Source organism: Salmo trutta, chromosome 24 (assembly GCF_901001165.1).
Source record: "Salmo trutta chromosome 24, fSalTru1.1, whole genome shotgun sequence".
In the NCBI taxonomy this organism is placed as follows: Eukaryota; Metazoa; Chordata; class Actinopteri; order Salmoniformes; family Salmonidae; genus Salmo; species Salmo trutta.
In genome coordinates this window covers 41,845,052-41,866,579 of record NC_042980.1, presented here as the reverse complement: position 1 = coordinate 41,866,579, position 21,528 = coordinate 41,845,052, and the positions used below count along the sequence as shown (strand labels likewise).

The window sequence follows — 21,528 nt, the reverse complement described above, 5'->3', positions numbered from 1 at the left end:
GGGGGGTAATATAGAGGAAGAGAGAGTAGAGGGGGGTAATATAGAGGAAGAGAGAGTAGAGGGGGTGATACAGAGGAAGAGAGTAGAGTGGGGTGATATAGAGGCAGAGAGAGTAGAGGGGGTGATATAGAGGAAGAGAGAGTAGAGGGGGTGATATACTGAAAGAGAGAGTAGAGGGGGGTGATATACTGAAAGAGAGAGTAGAGGGGGGTGATATTGAGGCAGAGAGAGTAGAGGGGGTGATATAGAGGAAGACAGAGTAGAGGGGGTGATATACTGAAAGAGAGAGTAGAGGGGGGTGATATAGAGGCAGAGATAGTAGAGGGGGTGATATAGAGGAAGAGAGAGTAGCTAGCAGAAGAGAGAGTAGAGGGGGGTATTTAGAGGAAGAGAGAGTAGAGGGGGTGATACAGAGGAAGATAGAGTAGAGGGGGTGATATAGAGGAAGAGAGAGTAGAGGGGGTGATATACTGAAAGAGAGAGTAGAGGGGGGTGATATTGAGGCAGAGAGAGTAGAGGGGGTTATACAGAGGCAGAGAGAGTAGAGGGGGATGATATAGAGGCAGAGAGAGTAGAGGGGGGTGATATAGAGGCAGAGAGAGTAGAGGGGGGTGATATAGAGGCAGAGAGAGTAGAGGGGGTGATATACTGAAAGAGAGAGTAGAGGGGGGTGATATAGAGGCAGGGAGAGTAGAGGGGGTGATACAGAGGAAGAGAGAGTAGATAACAGAAGAGAAAGAGAGAGAGAGAGAGAGAGAGAGAGAGAGAGAGCGAGAGAGCTTGGTTGGGTCAATTTTATTTACATTTTATTCAACAAGAGATTAACTGATATTCCATTAATTAATTGAGGAATCCTCAAAAGATTAAAGTTATCTGAACAAAGTGTAAAATTGCCTAACCTTGTTGAAGGGAGGGGCCTACATGATACATTCATGCAAAGGCGATTTGACCTAATATGTTTTTAGGGCAGAGCTATATCAACACCACAAATGTGGTACTGTACACCAGAAAGAGAAGCGATCAGAAGACAATGTATGTTAAAGAAAGGCAAATTAGGAACATTTCATTTCCCCTACAGAAATCTCTAAACATTTCACATTTCACATGAAACAATTCGGTAACACTGTGCCTTAAGTCGCCCCTACAACCTACCTATGTAACTACACAGTAATACCTGTATGCAACTGCTTGGTAATAACATGGGTAATAGAATGCAGCAGTGTAGGTTACTATGGTAATGCGTTGCCAACTATTCAAATTAGCATTAGCATGTAACTACATCGTCATCAATGGAATGATGCACTTATAAAAGATTAGTGTGTTTATGACATATGGACATGAACATAAAGTGTCACCCAGGGTCCATTAGTTTGTTATGGGTTCTCTATATGCCAGGGGCTTCATGTGAGGCTTTGTGAGTCCTCCACACATATTGACTGGATGTGATGAGAGAAAAGGTTGAATAAATAGATATGGAACGCGGTATGGAAGGCAAGCAGCTGCATAAACGGGAAGTTATACGCCGCCTGATAGAACCAATTGAACCAGATGCAGAGACAGCCCCGTGATTAGCATAGTGTTATCTCCGGCATTAAATGCTACTCCCAGCACCTATCCTATGAATAGCTGAGGACACAGCTCACATAGATATGCACACACACGGTAAATACAGCTTTATGAAACCTGCTGTGAATTGTAGTATAGATAATGTCTGATGAGCGACATTGTGATGATGAGCCCAGTCATTCTGGACAGAGGCTAACTACCGTTTAGTCTAAATTACACTATACTGCCTGGAAATACGATGACATTGCTAAAGTAGGCAAATATTTAGTAGGAAACAACTTTGCCATCATTAGCATGTAGTCAAATTTACTTTTGACAGTTGGCAATGTTGTCATTAGCTAGCAAGCTTTGTCAAAAATAGCTATCATTGCTAACGTTAGCTAACTAAAATCCAGTGGTCTCCCATCAATCTTAGCTAGCTAGCTAATGTAATAATCTGGCAACATCAAAATGGTGTCAAAAGGTTTTCCTATTAATTATTTGCCTTCTTGTGAAATGTCATTGTATTTCCAAGCTACTGTAATACACGTTTGATGAAATCTTCATCAGAACTCATTGACAATGCATTGAGTAGAATGCTCAGTTGGGCATCAGTCCAAACTGAATGTTCAAAACAATTTTGTGAGGAAACATGCAACTCATGAATACAGACAACAACACCCCACCTATGCATGCACTTAAACATGTAAGCTACCGTTATATATATATTTTTTTTATTATTATTTATGTTTGGAAGATGGACTTTAGCAAGTATAGCACGTTAGCACGTAGGGCACACCGATTGGTATCACCTCGTTAGTCAGTACGGGTTACACCTGAGTATTCGAAATACTCCTTTGTGGTAGAGTTTCTGTCGCTGACATCCACCTTGAGGGGTTACAAGATTGATGGAATCATTTTGAAAGTTGCATAAACACACAAGTTTATAAATAATAAAGCCATGGACTTTAAATTGGAAGCATTTGTGGAAAACCCTACATGGGAGATGCTAGATAAAAGTACTAAGGTGAATCTGCTCTTTATTGCAAAGCGTTATAACATCAGTGGCATCTGGTGATCCAAAAGCAGTAATCAAAGAGTTGATCGGTACTGTTTTGGTGGAGGAGGAAATCCTCTCTGAGAGAGAGGCTGATGAAATTGGCACTACGGGTAGTGGGGTAAGCCCCATAGACGTGCTACTGCGAGAGGTAGAACTAAGGGCAATAATGGACCAACAGAAATCAGAGCTTGAAGACAAGGAAAGGGAAAGAGAACATGAGGAGAGACTACAGCACAGGGTGCAGACAAACAAGAAATACTTGTGCATGCCATTCGATTAAAAGAGAGGCCATTCAGTCAAGCCATCCTGCAGCCTCAACAGAGTTTGGTCTTGGTCAAGACAGCCGACTTGTACCGCCTTTCAACGAAAAGGGGGTGGACGTATATTTTACTCTGTTTGAGAGGATTGCCACATCCCTAAAATGGCAACGAGATATTTAGTCACTGCTCCTTCAAAGTGTTCTTGTGGGAAAAGCTCAGAAAGTGTACGCTGCTTTATCTTGACCAGAGTACAGATTATGACACTGTTTAAGCAGCTATCCTTCGGGCTTACGAGTGGGTACCAGAGGTATACGGACAACAGTTCCGTAAATTATGAAGACAGAGTCACATAGCCATGTTGAGTTGGCAAGGCAACAAGCATGTCTTGCAGATGAGTTTGTGTTGACACATAAACCTACCTTCACAAACAAAGCACCCAGTACTAATCCCTGCGCAGAAAGCAAACCAGAGAAATCCCCTAATAATGCAAGATTTTAGTCAATTTCTACAGTGCACAAAGATAAAGATCGGCAGAAAACAGTTTTTTTCGTATCCACCAGTTTGTCATTACTGCCGTTAGAAAGGACACATTGTCTCTGTGTCCTGAGGTGAAACAGAAAAATGAGAGAGAGAAAAAGCAATTTCTTCTTGTGGGAGCACACCAGCACATTAAGTCTCTGGTTGGGACTGGTGTATCTCCTAAACAAGATTTTGGATCAGGTGTGTATGAACCCTTTGTTTCAGACGCGTTTGTGTCTCTGCAGAGTGGCAATGCTGTTAAGCAGCTGGTGAAGATACTGCGAGACACTGGGGCAGCCCAGTCCTTAATTTTGGAGGGTTTTGCCTTTGTCTGACACTTCACCAACTGGTTACAATGTGTTAGTACAAGGCGTGGAGATTGGTTGCATGAAAGTTCCTTTGTATAACGTGGAACTCGAGTCTGATCTTATTTCTGGTTCCGTTGTCGGTGGAGTGAGGCCTAGCCTACCGGTGAAGGGGGTCTCATTCATTTTGGGAAATGATTTGACTGGAGGGAAGTTCGTGCCAAATCCTGTCATTTGTAAGGAACCCAGAGTAGAAGAACCTGATGGGTTATCAGAAAAGTACCCTAGATTGTTCCCAGCATGAGCCGTTACACATACTATGTCTAAGAAAGTTGCAAGTAGCAAGTCTAGTGTTGAGGAGAATGGCAGTGATCCCACCACGGTCGATCTGTCCGAGACGTTTATGGTTTTGCTAAACCACCTGAGTATACCTCTCCTTTGAAAACCCCAAAGGTGAGCGAGTTTGTAGGACCACTGAAGGAAGAAAGGGTACCTACATGCGATACTTTGATGTCTAGGAAGCATTTGACTGCTGAACAGAGTAAAGACGATTCCCTCTCCCCCCTCTTTTTGCTGAGATACATCCAGAGGAGGGGTTTGATGAAGTTCATGTGGGTTACTTTGACAGAGATGGTGGTCTAATGGGCAGGATGTGTGTCTCAAGTTGTCGTTCCAGTTGCGCTTCGACAAGAAACACTGAGGTTGGCTCACAATGGTAGTACGGCCATCTGGTGCTCAACAAGACGCATGAATGTATTTTGCATAACTTCTTCTGTCCTGGTCTCAGGTCGCCTTTGCCAGATTATGGGTACACCGAACCAAGCTCTACCGGTTGCACCTTTGCAGTCTGTTCCTGCTTTTCACAAACCTTTCAGCAGGGTTCTGGTGAACAGTTTCTCTTGACCATTATGTGCGCTGCCACTCGTTTCCCTGATGCCATTCCACCGAGGAAAATCACGAGCGGAAAGTTACTACGGATATTGCAAGAGTTTCCCCTTGAAATCAGACATGTCCATGGTAAAGACAATTTGATTGCTGATTGACTTTCAGTGGTGAGCAGTCAATAGGTTGTGTTTTGTGTTTGGTCGGTGTGTAGCCCAGGCTCACAATTTGTTTTGACTAAATGTTTTGCTGTGTTGGAGATGAGTATTGTTTTGGTTGCATTCGTTTCATTGGGATGAGAGTTTTAGAAACATATATTATTTTACCCCCATTTCTCAAAACTTGTGAGTTTTAGGCAATTACAGTGCATTCGGAAAGGATTCAGACCTCTTGACATTTTCCACATTTTGTTACATTACAGCCTTATTCTAAAATGTATTAAATTTGTTTTTTCCCTCCTCAATCTACACACAATACACCATAACGACAAAGCAAAAACAGGTTTTTCGAATTTTTGGGAAATCTATCAAAAAATAACAAACTGAAATATCACATTTACATAAGCATTCAGACCCTTTACTCAGTACTTTGTTAAAGCACCTTTGGCGAGTTTTTCTTTTTTTTGCATTTTAGTGGGCAAATTTGTTGTTGCTAGTCAACTTTCAGTGGACACTCCCATGAGTGTGTTCCAGAACCCCACCTAGAACCACACCTGTTTTGTTTTGGTTGTTAGTGACTCTTTGCTAGCTCCGCCTTCTGTTTGAGCGACATTTTTGGTTTTCTTGACAGGGAACATAACAGCTACATTGAAAGAAACCCATGCACATGTGACAACAATGTCAGCTGTCTGTCAATTTGGACCGCTCAACTGCGGAGGGGGGGAGGGTATCTGGGTGTGAGTGAAGTGTTGTTATATCTCTGCCATCTGCAGGACGGTAGTGGACTGTGTTCCAGTCTCCATCTCCTGCTCCTCCACATACTGGCTGCAGTTGGGGTCCCCCCGCACCTTGGTGGACTGGGCGATCTGCACACCCGTTAAGGGGTTAACGCACCAGCACTCGCCCCGCTGACCGTGGGTGGAGATATGGCACTGGAACACACAAGGGAAAAATGAGAGAGAAAAGGGTAGGAGGATGATGGGGTGATGGGGAGAGGTTGAGGGTTAATGAAGCCCTGGATCCAGTCAGACGTGGCGTTTTCAGTGGGCGGGTGGGGGCGGGTGGGGGCGACGTAACAGGAGGGCGTTTGCGTTTGGATTGGCCAAGATGAGGTGAGATGGAGGGGTGAGGCTCTGCCCCCCCAATAACAGCCCATCCTCATGTCATGCCCCCCATCCTCCCTGTGTCCCCCGCCCCCCATCCCCCCTGTGGAGACTCTCCTCTTACCCCGAGAATGAGGTCATAATTTTACTGCGCGGGACTGGATCTGGGGGATAGCGACATAGGGGAGGAGAGAGAGAGCGAAAAACACACTTCATTTTTTCCTTCAATGAGAAAGAACAAAAAGTGACAGTTACAGTATTAACGAGAGGAACAAGATGATTACCGAACGATTAAGTGTTGTTGGAGGAGCAGTATTTTTTGAGCCCTGGGAACCGAGGGGTTTTGTCATCAAAACAATGCCCTCATTCATTCTCTCTCTCTCACAACTTCAGACAGATGCCTTGATGCTGTATGTTCAGAATACAGATATGTCATATCATTGTTTTAACCACATTCTAAAAATAAGTGGGTCGTTCCAGCAACAAAGACAAGCTTGCAGAGGAAACTAAGAACATTCTCATTGGTAACCATTGTTTTGACTGGTGTAGTGTGGAAATCTTTCCAATGCCTGGCTACAGTCTGTCTGCAAACATTACCTTGTAACTCTGTTAAAAACATCACCCCATTCTCGGGCATAGGGTGGGTGAGAGTGAGTGCGGGGGGTAAGGGGGTATACATTTACACACACACTGGGCCTCTACCCTGTGTGTGTGTGTGTGTGTGTGTGTGTGTGTGTGTGTGTGTGTGTGTGTGTGTGTGTGTGTGTGTGTGTGTGTGTGTGTGTGTGTGTGTGTGTGTGTGTGTGTGTGTGTGTGTGGATAAAAAAAAAATCACGACAACATTGTTTTTCTGCAACCATATTCAGTTGACCCCTTTACCAGAATGAGTTGAGCTAATAAGGATAAATTGCATTAAACATATCAACGACTTGAGACTTACCTGTTTGAGATTGTACTGGCCTATCTTTTCACAGTTGGGGAATTTGAGTTGGTACAGATTCTCAACTGGTCCCCTGTTATCATGGAAGCTCATCTTGGAGATCTCCTCCAGCACCTTCTCCAGCTCCTGTTTACAAGGGCCCTGAAAAGCACCGACCAAATACAAAAGTTCAGAAATAGACCATCACCAGCACCAGGCAGGCCTACTGTAAGATATTATTGTCTGTTTTGGCAGCAAGTTGTCTCCATGACTGTTGAACTTAGACATTCAAGTCAGCACCATCCAGTAAATAAAGGATTGCATTGTATGACAGGTGCCCAGCGTAACAGAGCTGAGGGCTGAAGGTTTGTATGACAGGTGCCCAGCGTAACAGAGCTCAGGGCTGAAGGTTTGTATGACAGGTGCCCAGCGTAACAGAGCTGAGGGCTGAAGGTTTGTATGACAGGTGCCCAGCGTAACAGAGCTGAGGGCTGAAGGTTTGAATAACAGGTGCCCAGTGTAACAGAGCTGAGGGCTGAAGGTTTGTATGACAGGTGCCCAGCGTAACAGAGCTGAGGGCTGAAGGTTTGAATAACAGGTGCCCAGCGTAACAGAGCTCAGGGCTGAAGGTTTGTATGACAGGTGCCCAGCGTAACAGATCTCAGGGCTGAAGGTTTGTATGACAGGTGCCCAGCGTAACAGAGCTCAGGGCTGAAGGTTTGTATGACAGGTGCCCAGCGTAACAGAGCTGAGGGCTGAAGGTTTGTATGACAGGTGTCCAGCGTAACAGAGCTGAGGGCTGAAGATTTGTATGACAGGTGCCCAGCGTAACAGAGCTCAGGGCTGAAGGTTTGTATGACAGGTGCCCAGCGTAACAGAGCTGAGGGCTGAAGGTTTGTATGACAGGTGCCCAGCGTAAGAGAGCTCAGGGCTGAAGGTTTGTATGACAGGTGCCCAGCGTAACAGAGCTCAGGGCTGAAGGTTTGTATGACAGGTGCCCAGCGTAACAGAGCTCAGGGCTGAAGGTTTGTATGACAGGTGCCCAGCGTAACAGAGCTGTGGGCTGAAGGTTTGTATGACAGGTGCCCACCGTAACAGAGCTCAGGGCTGAAGGTTTGTATGACAGGTGCCCAGCGTAACAGAGCTCAGGGCTGAAGGTTTGTATGACAGGTGCCCAGCGTAACAGAGCTGAGGGCTGAAGGTTTGTATGACAGGTGCCCAGCGTAACAGAGCTCAGGGCTGAAGGTTTGTATGACAGGTGCCCAGCGTAACAGAGCTGAGGGCTGAGAGTTTGTATGATAGGTGCCCAGCGTAACAGATCTCAGGGCTGAAGGTTTGTATGACAGGTGCCCACCGTAACAGAGCTCAGGGCTGAAGGTTTGTATGACAGGTGCCCAGCGTAACAGAGCTGAGGGCTGAAGGTTTGTATGACAGGTGCCCAGCGTAACAGAGCTGAGGGCTGAAGGTTTGTATGACAGGTGCCCAGCGTAACAGAGCTCAGGGCTGAAGGTTTGCATGACAGGTGCCCAGCGTAACAGAGCTGAGGGCTGAGAGTTTGTATGACAGGTGCCGGAGCGTAACAGAGCTGAGGGCTGAAGGTTTGCTCTATATTGTACAATAGTGTATCTGACAAGCATCATAGTGGGTCAAAGTGTGTCCTCTGATGGCTTGGCCTGGGAGGAGTGGGGCATGGCCTGCCAGGGATCTTATATGGATCTTACAATATCATATGGATGCATAGTTCTTACACATTATGTTGGGGGAAGGACAAGGTCGAAAAAGCAGGCTCCTCTAAACTTAACAAGTCTTCTAATCTCTAGTTGGAGAAAATTATGATCTCACTATCTACCTCATACTCTGAAAACTCACGGAAACCATTTAACCATTCCAGCAAACCCCAGGCTGTAAAAATAGTGAAGCTTCAGATTAGTTGTCCCTCTGCAAACCCACAACTCGGCTCTGGTATTTCTACTTTGGAATAGAAATGTATTGATGGTCAAAATGCTGTCTATTTTTGACGGTATTTCGCAACAGTTATACCAATTGCAGTATTAAAAGAAATAGGGCCAAATTAATCGGAATAATTAATTTGAATAAATAACAATCTGTGTGAGCGTGCCCACGTGTGTCCAGACGAGGGCACTGCCGTACCAAATACCATGACGACCAGGGTCACCACTGACCTCTGCATTAAGGCCAGTATTCAATAAACTACAGATAGCTGATTTACAAATACCACTTTCTGAACTGTAATCAATTTACACAGCAGCACGTTTAGGGAGGAAGGGAGGGTCCTATAACACAGTTCTAGAATTAGTTAACCCTACCAAAATCCAACCATTAAAGCTAAACTATGTAGTTCCATTATACTAATGCTCATTAAGTTTCTGAACTGTATCTCTCGAATAGCAGATGTGAACAAAGACGTATTTTTCTTTTTTTTTGTAATGGTTTTTCCTGACCTTCATGGGCTGTTGGGTCTTAGGTTCCTCAGCACAGTTGTTCTTCATCTTGGTTTTGAGCTCATTCTGGGCCTGCCTTATGGCCTGATCTTTGGACAATATCCAGATCCTGACATCTTTGGTCGGCTTCTTCTGAGTGGGGCCCTCAGTGCCCTGCAGCTCCTCTATAGGTCCACACACACACACACACACACGCACACGCACACGCACACACGCACATGCACACACGCACACGCACACGCACACACACACACAAAAGGCTTAGTTCAGTGCCTTCAGAAAGTATTCACACCCCTTGACTTTTTCCACATTTTGTTGTGTTACATCCTGATTTTAAAATGGCGATTTTTCTTGTCACTGTCCTATACACAATACCCCATAATGTCAAAAGTGTGACATTTTTACCTTTTAATAAAAAATGAAAAGCTTAAATGTCATGAGTCAATAAATATTCAACCCCTTTGTTATGGCAAGCCTAAATTAGTTCAGGAGTAAACATTTGCTTAACAGGTCACATAATAAGTTGCATGGACTCTGTGTGCAATAATAGGGTTTAACATGATTTTTAAATGAATGCCTCATCTCTGTAGCTCACACATACATTTATCTGTAAGATCCCTCGATTGGGCTGTGAATTTCAAACACAGATGTCCAGGGAGGTTTTCCAATGCTTTGCAAAGAAGGGCACATATTGGTAGATGGGTAAAACAAGCAGACATTGAATATCCCTTTGAGCATGGTGAAGTTATTAATTACAATTTGGATGGTGTATCAATACACCCAGTCACTACAAAGATACAGGCGTCCTTCCTAACTCAGTTGCTGGAGAGAAAGGAAACCGCTCAGGGATTTCACCATGAGGCCAATGGTGACTTTAAAACAGTTACAGAGTTTAATGGCTATGATAGGAGAAAACTGAGGATGGATCAACAACATTGTAGTTACTCCACAGTACTAACCTAGTAGACAGAGTGAACGGAAGGAAGCCTGTACAGAATAAAAAATATTCCAAAACATGCATCCTGTTTGCAACAAGGCACTAAAGTAATACTGCAAAAGACATGGCAAAGCAATTAACTTTTTGTTCTGAATACAAAGTGTTATGTTTGGGGCAAATCCAATACAACACATTACTGAGTACCACTCTAGTGGCTGAAGGCACTGTATTTGCAAAGAATACAAAACAAGGACATATGCACATAACAAGTTTATATGCACAGGAAACTCGTTCCAAACAAGGAAGGTGAGTGCTGAAGATAATTTTTCCTGTATTGGCTCTCAGGTTTGCAGAACACATGAAATCTGTTTTCTTAGCTCCTATACATGCCCTTAAGTCAAGCAAAACTGAATCTGTGCCCTGAAACAGGGGATGATGTGTATGAGTTCATAAACACACACACACACACACACACACACACTCACAGTCGTATGCTCTCCTTTAATCACAAGTTTGCTATTAAAGCACTGTGTTTCTAATGACACATTTCTGTAAACAATGTGTTGTCACGTTTAGAAGACAAAGATTCCCATGGGCTGCCTCAAGGCACCGTCCTGCTGGTATGTGTCTCACACCCTGACGTCACTTCTCCTGCTGGGCAGTGAGTGGCAGAAGAGGTCGGGACTATAGTCTCATTGGCGACGCTGTGCGCAACTGTATATACTGTATACTACAGGTTTTAAATAGCCTGAGATTGGTTGTGCTGTTAAAGTCACAGCCCTCTGCACCTCTGCACATACTGTGTACAAGCCTCTGCCTGCGTGATATCAGAGGTCCCGCCTGTCTTCTACCTATCCTCCATCTGTACAATACATAAATGAATGATGAACTGCCAATCTATGTTTGCTCCACTTGAAGTTTTACCATCTTTGGTCACCTTGATGCAAAGCTGTCATCAAGGTAAAGGGTGGCTATTTGAAGAATCTCAAATATAAAATATATTTTGACTTGTTTAACACTTTTTTGGTTACCACATGATTCCATATGTGTTATTTCATAGTTTTGATGTCTTCACTATTATTCTATGTAGAAAATAATAAAAATAAAGAAATACCCTTAAATGAGTAGGTGTTCTAAAACGTTTCACCTGTAGTGTATATACATATTTTGTAAAAATATATTTAACTTTTTACTTTCTAACCCTACCACTAAACTAGTGAACAACAATGTTTAGGCCTCTACTTCCAGCTTTGTTTTTACTCCTGTCCTTCCTCTACACTCTCCCATCTATTTCTGATGTCCATCTGGTTTGATTTCTATTTGCCATATCTTTCAAACTGCTCTTTCACAAAAGTTCTTAACCCACATACGTTTTACGGACACAGTAAACATTTTTGCTATAAGTATTATTATAGTATTGATTGATTGACATTTTTGAGATCACCCAGTAGTGCTATCTGCAGAGTTAGCTCCAGGTAAATATTGCAGTTCTTCAGCCATTCCTGAACCTGTGACCAAAAATAAGCTACATATGGACAGTATCAAAACAAATGATCTAATGATTCTGTCTCTTCCCAGCAAAATCTGCAGAACTGGGAAGGTTGTATCCCCCATATAAATAACAATCTATTGGTTGCAAGAATTTTGTATAATAATTTAAATAAAAAATGCAATGTTTTGAATCCGTTTCGGTATCAGTTCATTAACCATGTGCCATGGAATCGGGACGCCAAAAACCTCTTCCCAACTCTTCTGCAATCTATATGGCACAGCTGTCAATTTTTTGGTCCTTAGATGAAAATGGTATACTTTTTTATTTATCACAATTTTCTTTCACCAAATATGGTCTTGTCCCGACTTCCGCCGAAGTCAGTCCCTCTCCTTGTTCAGGCGGTGTTCGGTGGTCGACGTCACCGGTCTTCTAGCCATCGCCGATCCACCTTTCATTTTCCATTTGTTTTGTCTTTGTTTTCTACACACCTGGTTTCATTTCCCAATTACATGTTCATGTATTTAACCCTCTGTTTCCCCCATGTTTTTGTGTGTGATTGTTTCTATGTTCATTCGGTACGTTATGGCTGGTTTTCGACAGGTGCTGTTTCCACCCGTGCGTAATTGATTACCATTTATTGTTGGTCAAGTGTATTGTTACCTTGTGCCTTTATTTTGAGTAAAGTACGTTGCTCACTCATTCTGCTCTCCTGCGCCTGACGTCATGCACCAGCTACACCCACCTTCTGACAGGTCTTCAATGCAGGGCCGACAGACAAGTTCCTAACGTTTTCCCCCTTCCACTTTCCTCTTCCATTTTTGCGGTAATGCTGCAATTATTAGGTTATAATTTTGGGTAGAGCAGACATTTCCATATATTGTTGATAGCTGCATTTATGGCATAACTCCACTAGTCCTATTTATGATATCATTGATGAAGATTATTTTTTTAATCAAATTTTAAAAAAGTGTTTTTTTATCAGTTAGTATATTTGTTGTATTATTGTTGTGTTATTTATACTGTCTTCTCTGTGTCACGTCCTGACCAGTAAAAGGGATTATTTGTCATTGTAGTTTGGTCAGGGCGTGGCAGGGGGTGTTTGTTTTGTGTGTTTCGGTGTTTTGGGGTTTAGGTTCTATGTTCTCTATTTCAATGTTTATATCTAGTTTTCTATTTCTATGTTGGATTTTTGGCAATGACCTCCAATTAGAGGCAGCTGGTTGTCGTTGTCTTTAATTGGAGGCCATATTTAGTTGTGTTTGTTTCACTTGTGTTTTGGTGCGTGGTTATTTTCTGTATAGCCTGGGAGCCTTATGGAACTGTTTTTTGTCGTTCCTTTATTTTGTATTAAGTGTTTTCTTTAAATAAATTAAGAAGATGAGCACTTTACCCGCTGCGCCTTGGTTCAATCCTTACGACGCCCATGACACTCTGAGGATTAAATTGAAATTGCAACCAACTTTCTTTGCCTTGTTTTAAAAATAATGATATTTGGGAGATGTTTTCCTTTTCAAATAACTGAAAGTGGGAGGTTGTAATCTGAATAAAGGGAACAAGGCCATTCTTGAACATGGGGTGAGACATTCTTACTAATTTGCTAGAAAACCAGTTTGGATTTAATTATAACTTTTGTATTTTTGAAGCCTTTAGTGAGAGTTCTAATGCTTTAATATTTAATCATTTCTGCCCTCTGAAATCATATTCATTATATAAATAGGCCCATTTAATTTTGCCTGTCCTGCCGTTCCAAATAAAATTGAATATTATTTTCTCAAATTATTTAAATCACTTTTCACTAGGTGTAGGCAAGACCATAAGAAAAAAGGTAAACAGGGATATGACTGGAGTTAATCAGGATGATTTTTCCACAAATAGACAGGTATTTACAGTAGCAAGATCTTATCTATTGTTGATAACATGCCTAATCTGTATTACCACATGGTCAAGCTGTGTCATGGTGTCCCCATTACAATGTGTCATGCTGGCCCAGTTACACTGTCTTTCACACTGGCCTTTTGCATCATCACTCGGCTTACTAAAAGCAGGCTGAATTGGCCCAACAATGCAGTATAGGAAGCTCAATATTACACAATGTCTCCATTCTGATGTTCTTACACTCATTTCCCATTCACTTTTTGAAACCCAGAAAGTATGTTTGTAACTTAGCTGAATGTTGCTATTCTAATAGAGAACACTGGTGACTAAATTGTTGACTAAGGAGCGGAACGTCACGGGAAGTGAGCACAGAATAGTATGGAAGCACTTTTAGTCTGGTTTTCTTGCTGAGTAAGGACTCTCTGCCTGCCTTCTCAGGGGAGGTGAACTACCTGCCGGGGGCACTGTGTGAGCGTGTGTGTGTGTGTGTCTCACTCTACTAACTCTTATCTGTAATTAGGGAGGCACAAACTGAGGAGTATGGCTTTGAGACATTAAATCACTCCCGGGAGGGAAAGCAACCCGATGACTCGACAAAGGTATTCATACAGAGTACAGTGACCATGCCTGAGTGTCTGAGAGAGAGCGAGAGAGAGAGAGAGGGGGAGAGTTGGAAAGAGAGAGAGAAAGAGGGGGAGAGTCGGAGAGAGCGAGCGAGAGAGAGAGAGAGAGCGTGAAAGAGAACAAGGGAATGAGAGAGGGGGTGTTCATATCTAGTTTGGCATGACTTTACTCAATATGCTTCTCCTCAAAATGTCAGGGATGGCTGTCAAAATGTCAGGTTAAAATGTCCTCAGCAGTAGAGAGTATAGTGTTCTGGCAGTCCAAATAAAGGTGACCCAGATTCAATGCTAACATGCACTGTGGCAGAAGCTGTTGAAAATACACTTTTCACAAGAAATATTCACGTTTCAGCTTGTTAGAGTCCCTTTGCAACACTAGTGGTGATCCAATCTTGGCCATAGAAACTGCATCTTACCGGGGAAAGTCATCTGAACGGGGGACTTTGTGAATGCTATTGGGTACACATTCACTGTTCAAATCAGCAATATACTAAGAGTGAGTAATATACAGTGTTAACAATGTCACTTACGATGTTATTTTTTTTCTCGATAGTGGTTGTCATTTACAGTAGAACTGTGCTCTCAAAATGTGGTAACTACAGTATGCTCCAAATAAAACCTTTCTTGTCTGCCAAGGAAATGTCCATACTTAAAACAGTATTAGGCTACACTCGAGGCTAAACCACTTCAAACAAGTTAAATAATTGAGTAGGTTTTGTCGAGCCAAAAACCCTGAACATTAGATGAGTTGCTTCTTCTTCCAACTCTTCAAAGTCAAAAGTCCAGAAGTCTTGTATTTGATGACTTAGCAATTATTCCAAAGGGAAGGAGAGGCATGGCTGTCGTATGTGTCAATTGCAACGTGGCTTACTTATGCTTAAAAAAAAACTTGCAATAAATCACAGGAAGTTCACAAAAAGTCACACAAAGTTATCCTGAGGGAATAGTCATGATGTGGCTGACCTTGTCCCTGGGCTAATTGTGTCTATGAGCCTGGAACACCAATAAATAAAAAGGTGTCCTTTATGGGAGTGTACTTAAGTATTTGTCATTATTTGAACATAGCGAATCACACGACTGTGAATCAGAAACATGTGGTGTGCTAGCAAAAACATTCATTCAACATTGCTTGAGAGGCTGAACTCTAGCTAGCTACCAACTAGCTAGCTAACTTAATATAGCAGCCTTGCTGGTTATACATTATCCAAATCTGTGATCAATATGTGCCGCGCTTGTTGGGAAAACTAACAACCCTAATAAAAACGACAGAATGGACTCAAACAGCAAGCTACATTTTATGAAATCTCCACGTTGCATCAGACGAGCGCAGAAAAGGCGAACATACACAGACATACACAAGACAGGGAGGTGTTGTGGGAGATGATTGATGAGTGTTAAGCCAATGGCTATGCATCTGGACTTTCTCCCTGACTTTTTATTAGCTTATGGACTTTTTCCAGAACTTTCCATTGGCCCAACGAAAGCCATGTTTGAAGTGTTGGCCTACCAGACCTTCTGAGCATTGGGAGGAAGTCTGATGAACAAGATTAGGATGTGCTTAAATAGGCTAACTTATGCTAACAAGTTGCTGTTTTTGAGCTCTGTCTTTAAAACATACAGTATTTGATTAGTTTAGAAAACCACCTTTTTCAATTGGTCTCCATCCTGTTTTGACCTCTAAATGTCTCTTTTGACCTCTAAATAATTCTCCAGGCCCATAGCTTCTCCTTTCAGAACAGGTTCAATGTAAAGCTAATGGTATTCAATTAAGGAGAACATCAGCTGATCGCCTTCCTGGAAAAGGGAGTTCTTTATCCTCCTGAAGGGAGTGTCTTCAGGGTCACATGTACTAACATGCAGCTTCCACCCAGAGCACTCCCTCCCTCTCTATCTTTATCTCTCGCTCTATCACACACACACACACACACACACACACACACACACACACACACACACACACACACACACACACACACACACACACACACACACACACACACACACACACACATACAGTAATTAAACACCTGTAGGGGTGTGAGCACACCAAGTCTGAGCACACCATTACCTGCAGGGCTACAAGGGCAATGCCAGCCCAAAGACAACACACTGAGAGGAGAAAGAGAGAAAATAGAGATACAAAATTATGTAACAGATTTAGGGTCGCAAGAGAGGGTGTATTATTGGAAACATTCTCAGTTTACCAGTAAACTATCAGAATTTTGGTATCTTTCAAGAATTGTATGTAATTTATCACAAGACATCTAGTGGCCCTGTTAGGTACTACAGATTATCACAGGTGTCTGTAAGAATTTTCTGTTCCTCTGTGTGGCTTTATCACATGTAAAATATACATGAAATAATTAAATAAGATGATTTTAAAATAAACAAGAGAATGCCAAAGCTGTAAAACATTATCCTAAATACAAACCATAGACTTTGTGAATACCATTGGTGTTTAATGGGAGGGTTTCAGCATAAAATATATTTTATGCATTTCTTTTTACAAATGTATGTATTTTACTATGTCAATATGTGTTTTTGTCAATATTTTGTCATCAAACTGGTGGCAGTTGTGACAAAAATGCAATATAAGGAAGTGTTGCATTGTTATTTAAAAATAATAATAATTGTTGATGACATGCTTTAAAAACATTAATTAGGCCATTTCCTCTTCAACCATATGGTCAATCTACTTGAAACTCATGGACAACATGGACACAAATATAATACATTAATACTATATGTGCAGTTATTTAATTATAAATGATCAAAGTTAGGATCGATTGCTATAGATTTTCTGTTCATTACCAAAGGTACTGAAGTTTCTGGTAACTTTGGTAAAATACAGGTAAACACAGCTAAACAGACTTATGGTCAAACATCAGTCATGTAGCGACAACAGGAACATGGATTTGATTGCTACCAAACTGCCACTATTAACTCTTCCCCATCTGGGAATGTTTTTGTGTCAGAACAGTGTCTTTGAGAGACTGAATGCAGCTCCAGCCTGTGCAATGTGCACTCAGGCAGATGAGGACAAAGGTTCAAATATCCATCCAAGCACATAATCCCTTTAAAGTGATGAGTGAAACCATTGAGTTAAGGGTGTACTGTATGTACTCTCAAGTTTTTTTGTGTGTGTATTGGGGAACGAAAGAACATGCAGCTCTTCAATTTGCTCCAAGATGTGATGTCATGCCAATAACAGCAACTGTTATCAAACAGATAACAAACACACGATGGAGGGTGAAAGGGGGAAAACTCTGTGTGGGTGTATGACGTGCTACCTAATTAATGAGAATGTAGAGATTCCCAAGGTGGTAGATCTGGGACATTTCCCCTCAATTACAAGACAACTTGGCACATGATAGTACCTCTGTACACTTGACTGGCTCATGAAATGGAAATCTGATGTGAAGGGTATGCTGTCTGTCAGATGGCACAGAGCTACTGCCAGCAGTATTCATGTTTGACCTGTGCTCTGGGAAATAAAAATGGGGGGAAATTGTTAAACATTTACTTTCCGTTTAAACAAATCTGAGAAATGGGGTCAGCCAAACATGAATAGCAGTTCGACAAAATATATATACTAATGGATAAAAAAAACTATATTTTTGAAAAAAAAAGTATAATCTTTGTAAATGATATCATGACAGGACTGGTAGAGTTCTGTCACATGCAGCAAACAAAAATATATGGAAATGTCTGCTCTTCTCAAAATTACAACCAACTAATTGCAGCATTACTGCAAAAAAGGAAGAGGCAAGTGGAAAGGGGAGAAAGTAGGGAACTTGTCTGACCACCCTGCATTAAAGACCATCATTGGCTAAAGAAAATTGTGCTAAATAAAACATATAGACCAGTTTCATTTAAGGACCAAAAAATTGACAGCTGTGCCATATAGATTGTAAAATAATTGGGAAGAGATTTTCAATGTACAGATTCCATGGCACATGGTCTATGAACTGATACACAAAGCAACGCTGGATTCAAAACTTTAAAAAATATTTATATTTCAATTCTTGTTAAATTACTATACAAAATTGTTGCAACCAATAGAATGTTATATATATGGGGGATACAACAATCTCAGCTCTGCAGATTTTGCTGTGATGAGACAGAATTATTCAATTATTTTTTTGGTACTGTCCATATGTAGCTTGTTTTTGATCGCAAGTTCAGGAATAGCTGAATAATTGCAACATTTACCTGGAGATAACTCTGCAAATAGCACTGCTGGGTGATTAAAAAGTCATAGTCAATCGATGAATAATATAATAATACTCTTAGAAAAAGATGTTGTCATTAATTTACAATCTGTAGAATCTACGAGAGTAGAAAGGTTCAGAACCTTTGTGAAACATCACAGCACAGTTGAAAAATAAATTAAAACGTGATGGTGTTCAGAGATATATATTTTGGTACTTATTTTCCCTTTATTGGAGTAAACGAATGGACAATAACTCTTAGGCTTCTACTTCCAGCTTATAGATAATACAGTATATACATTTACATTTTTTTTACATTTTACGGACACAGTATATTTTTTTTATGGGGGATTGGAAATGATGCAGACAATTACATTGATGGAAGGTACAATATATCTGCAATATTAAAGCTGATCTACTCTCTAAGAAAAAAGATAATATGAACAAAAAAAGCAGTTTGACAAAAAGAGGTTAGCTTGTTTTGCCTCAAAGATCAATAGCATTTGGTTCTACCAGTTAGTCCAAACATACCATGTCAACATTCTTTCCCAAAAATCAATAGTGGCCCATTTGAACACATATTTTGATTTGGAGAAACAAAATACATGTTTTGCCGCTGGCCTGGTGCCATTTACACCTAATGAAGGAATTGTTGCATGCTGATTAATAATAGAAGCCATTAAAAAAGACAATAGATATATTGATATATTGCCGATCTAATTATGATAGAAACACCCAGAGAAGCAATATATATTCCGTATGATACCAGGTTATGTGACATGACATTCAGCAGATGCCATGCACTTTCATTGTGTGGAGACCTTTGTGGCCAATTAAATAACTCACACCCTATGTTTTGGTTTATCATGTCACATGACCTGGATTTTACTCTTTATTTAAATCATTTTCATTAAACTGTCCCTTTCTGTTTTTATATCAGATGGTTCAGCACCAGCCTCAGACAAATGCTGTAATTTGTTGTCTAATTCTCATTTCTGGAAAAGGCTTAAAATAAAGGTTCAAATCCAGGTCATGTGACATGATTAACCATAACACAGGGCCCTATGTATAACACAGATTACTTACCCTAAATTAATGATAACCTTCTCTTAGTGACAGTCTAGTTACTTACCACTCGTGCCCTGATGCTCTTGAGTGCGGTTGGGCACTGGGTCCACTTTTTGTGAGCATCGCCCTAACCCCTGAACCAGCTGCTCCAAGGGCAATGTTGAATCTGCAGTGGGATAACAACGCAGCCCTGTGGAACACCTCGGTGTGTAGACGCCACAGAATTCACCTTCTAACCGGGCACACACCGGACAGCAGCCACAGGCGGGCTCCCTGACTATCTCAGTACAGTTGATGGTGAGCTCAGGACATGCAGTTTGGCGCTCCGCAGTGCACTTCGGACAATGGAATACCAAGTCCCCGAGCAATAGGCCCGGCAGAACAAGTAACGTAAGCAGAAGCAAACCGCAGCCAAAATATAGCACCATTCTGCCTCTAGCTGTACTGTTTATTAAAGAGTAACATCAAAAGATAAGGATGTAAACTTTGTGTCCAAAAGTGCAACTGCCATCTGTGTTAGCATAGCAAACAGGAGAGAGACCCAGTGGTGCAAACCTCAGGGTCCTATCAACTGTCATGTTTCTGATAGTGTATGTCAAAATTGAAGGTGACAACATGTATCTAGTAGTGGGTTGTCTCTTACATAACATTTGTGTGCAATGGATAACAAATTATTGAAGGAACAAAATTGTACAATGTCAATATTTGAATAATTATGTGCTTGTGTGTTAATATCCATGCTTCTATAATAGCAAGATCCTGCTGTGTGCTTTCTAATGATATTATCTCTAATAAGAAAATGTTAGATTTTATCTTAGGTTGCACTGCTGTCCCTAGTGAAGAATTATCCTAAGCGTTCATACGATTCAGCCATTATGTCAAGATCATTTTTGCTCTTCATAAGAGTATGTTTAAACGACAAGCATAAAATAATATTACAGAGTGTGCTGAGTGTCTCTGACATGACAAAATATTGGACAAAATAAAATGTCTCCTTCCCCTGTACGCCCCATTGATATCTTGGTAGCGAGTAGCGGTTGTTGTGCTAACCCACCAAACAGGCTTCTGTAAACCCATACAGGGTGTCTGTATCTCTTGGCCACCATCGATAGCAATGGTTGTTGACTCAAGGGGGGCAAAGATAGCACGTTTGTGTATATACATATGTGTGGGCAGTGGGTTACCTATCTGGAATGAATTGTGAAGTGAAGGAGGAGGAAACTGAGAAGCTAGTTTGGACGGAGATGTCTATTTATGTAGAACCTTATACCACTTATTAAAAAGCAATTTATCAACACACAGTCCATTAATTTGAGGATTCACAATATGCTATACAGATCTCTCAAACATCTACAGTATGAAACTAAATGTATTTGACCCATGAAAACATAAACTTTCACATGACAAGCAAAGCAATTCTGTAGCTGGGAGCCAATGATACATCAGCATTTGAGGGGTCAAATAATGCTTTGGGGGCTTAGTTACACCATATGTTAATATTAAGAGTTAATTAAGAATATTAATTTGACAAGTTTTGGTGCAGCAAAATAATCCTGCATCAATAGGATTTTTATGTTAAATCCATAATGTTTCGTGAACTGTGGTTAGGCTATTATCTGGCCAAAATTAGGCTACATGAAAAGTGCAGTACTGTTAGTGTGGTTTTTTTTGTGAAATTATCTACAGTGCCTTCGGAAAGTATTCAGACCCCTTGATTTTTTCCACATTTTGTTACGTTGCAGCCTTATTCTAAAATGTATTAAATATTTTTTTCCTTACCAATCCACACACACAATACCCCATAATGACAAATCAAAAACAGGTTTTTAGAAAATGTTGCTAATTTATAAAAAAAATATAAAAACTTAAATACCACATTTACATAAGTATTCAGACCCTTTACTCAGTACTTTGTTGAAGCACTTTTGGCAGTGATTACAGCCTTGAGTCTTCTTGGGTATGATGCTACAAGCTTGGCACAACTGTATTTCAGGAGTTTCTCCCATTCTTCTCTGCAGATTCTCTCAAGTTCTGTCAGGTTGGATGGGGAGCGTTACCGCACAGCTATTTTCAGGTCTCTCCAGAGATGTTCGATTGGATTCAAGTCCG

The 21,528-nt window shown here is 41.2% G+C and overlaps 1 protein-coding gene across 1 annotated transcript; it reads right to left on the bottom strand.

Moving 5' to 3' along the window:
• Positions 1-780: 780 nt before the first annotated feature.
• LOC115161329 (insulin-like growth factor-binding protein 2-B) lies at positions 781-19,916 on the bottom strand. The gene is made up of 4 exons (XM_029712231.1): positions 19,484-19,916; positions 9,214-9,377; positions 6,773-6,913; positions 781-5,661 (listed from the first exon to the last, which is right to left on the bottom strand). Exons 1-4 carry the CDS (start codon positions 19,845-19,847, stop codon positions 5,482-5,484), a joined length of 849 nt encoding a protein of 282 aa, XP_029568091.1. The 5' UTR covers positions 19,848-19,916; the 3' UTR covers positions 781-5,481.
• Between the last annotated feature and the right edge of the window lie 1,612 nt (positions 19,917-21,528).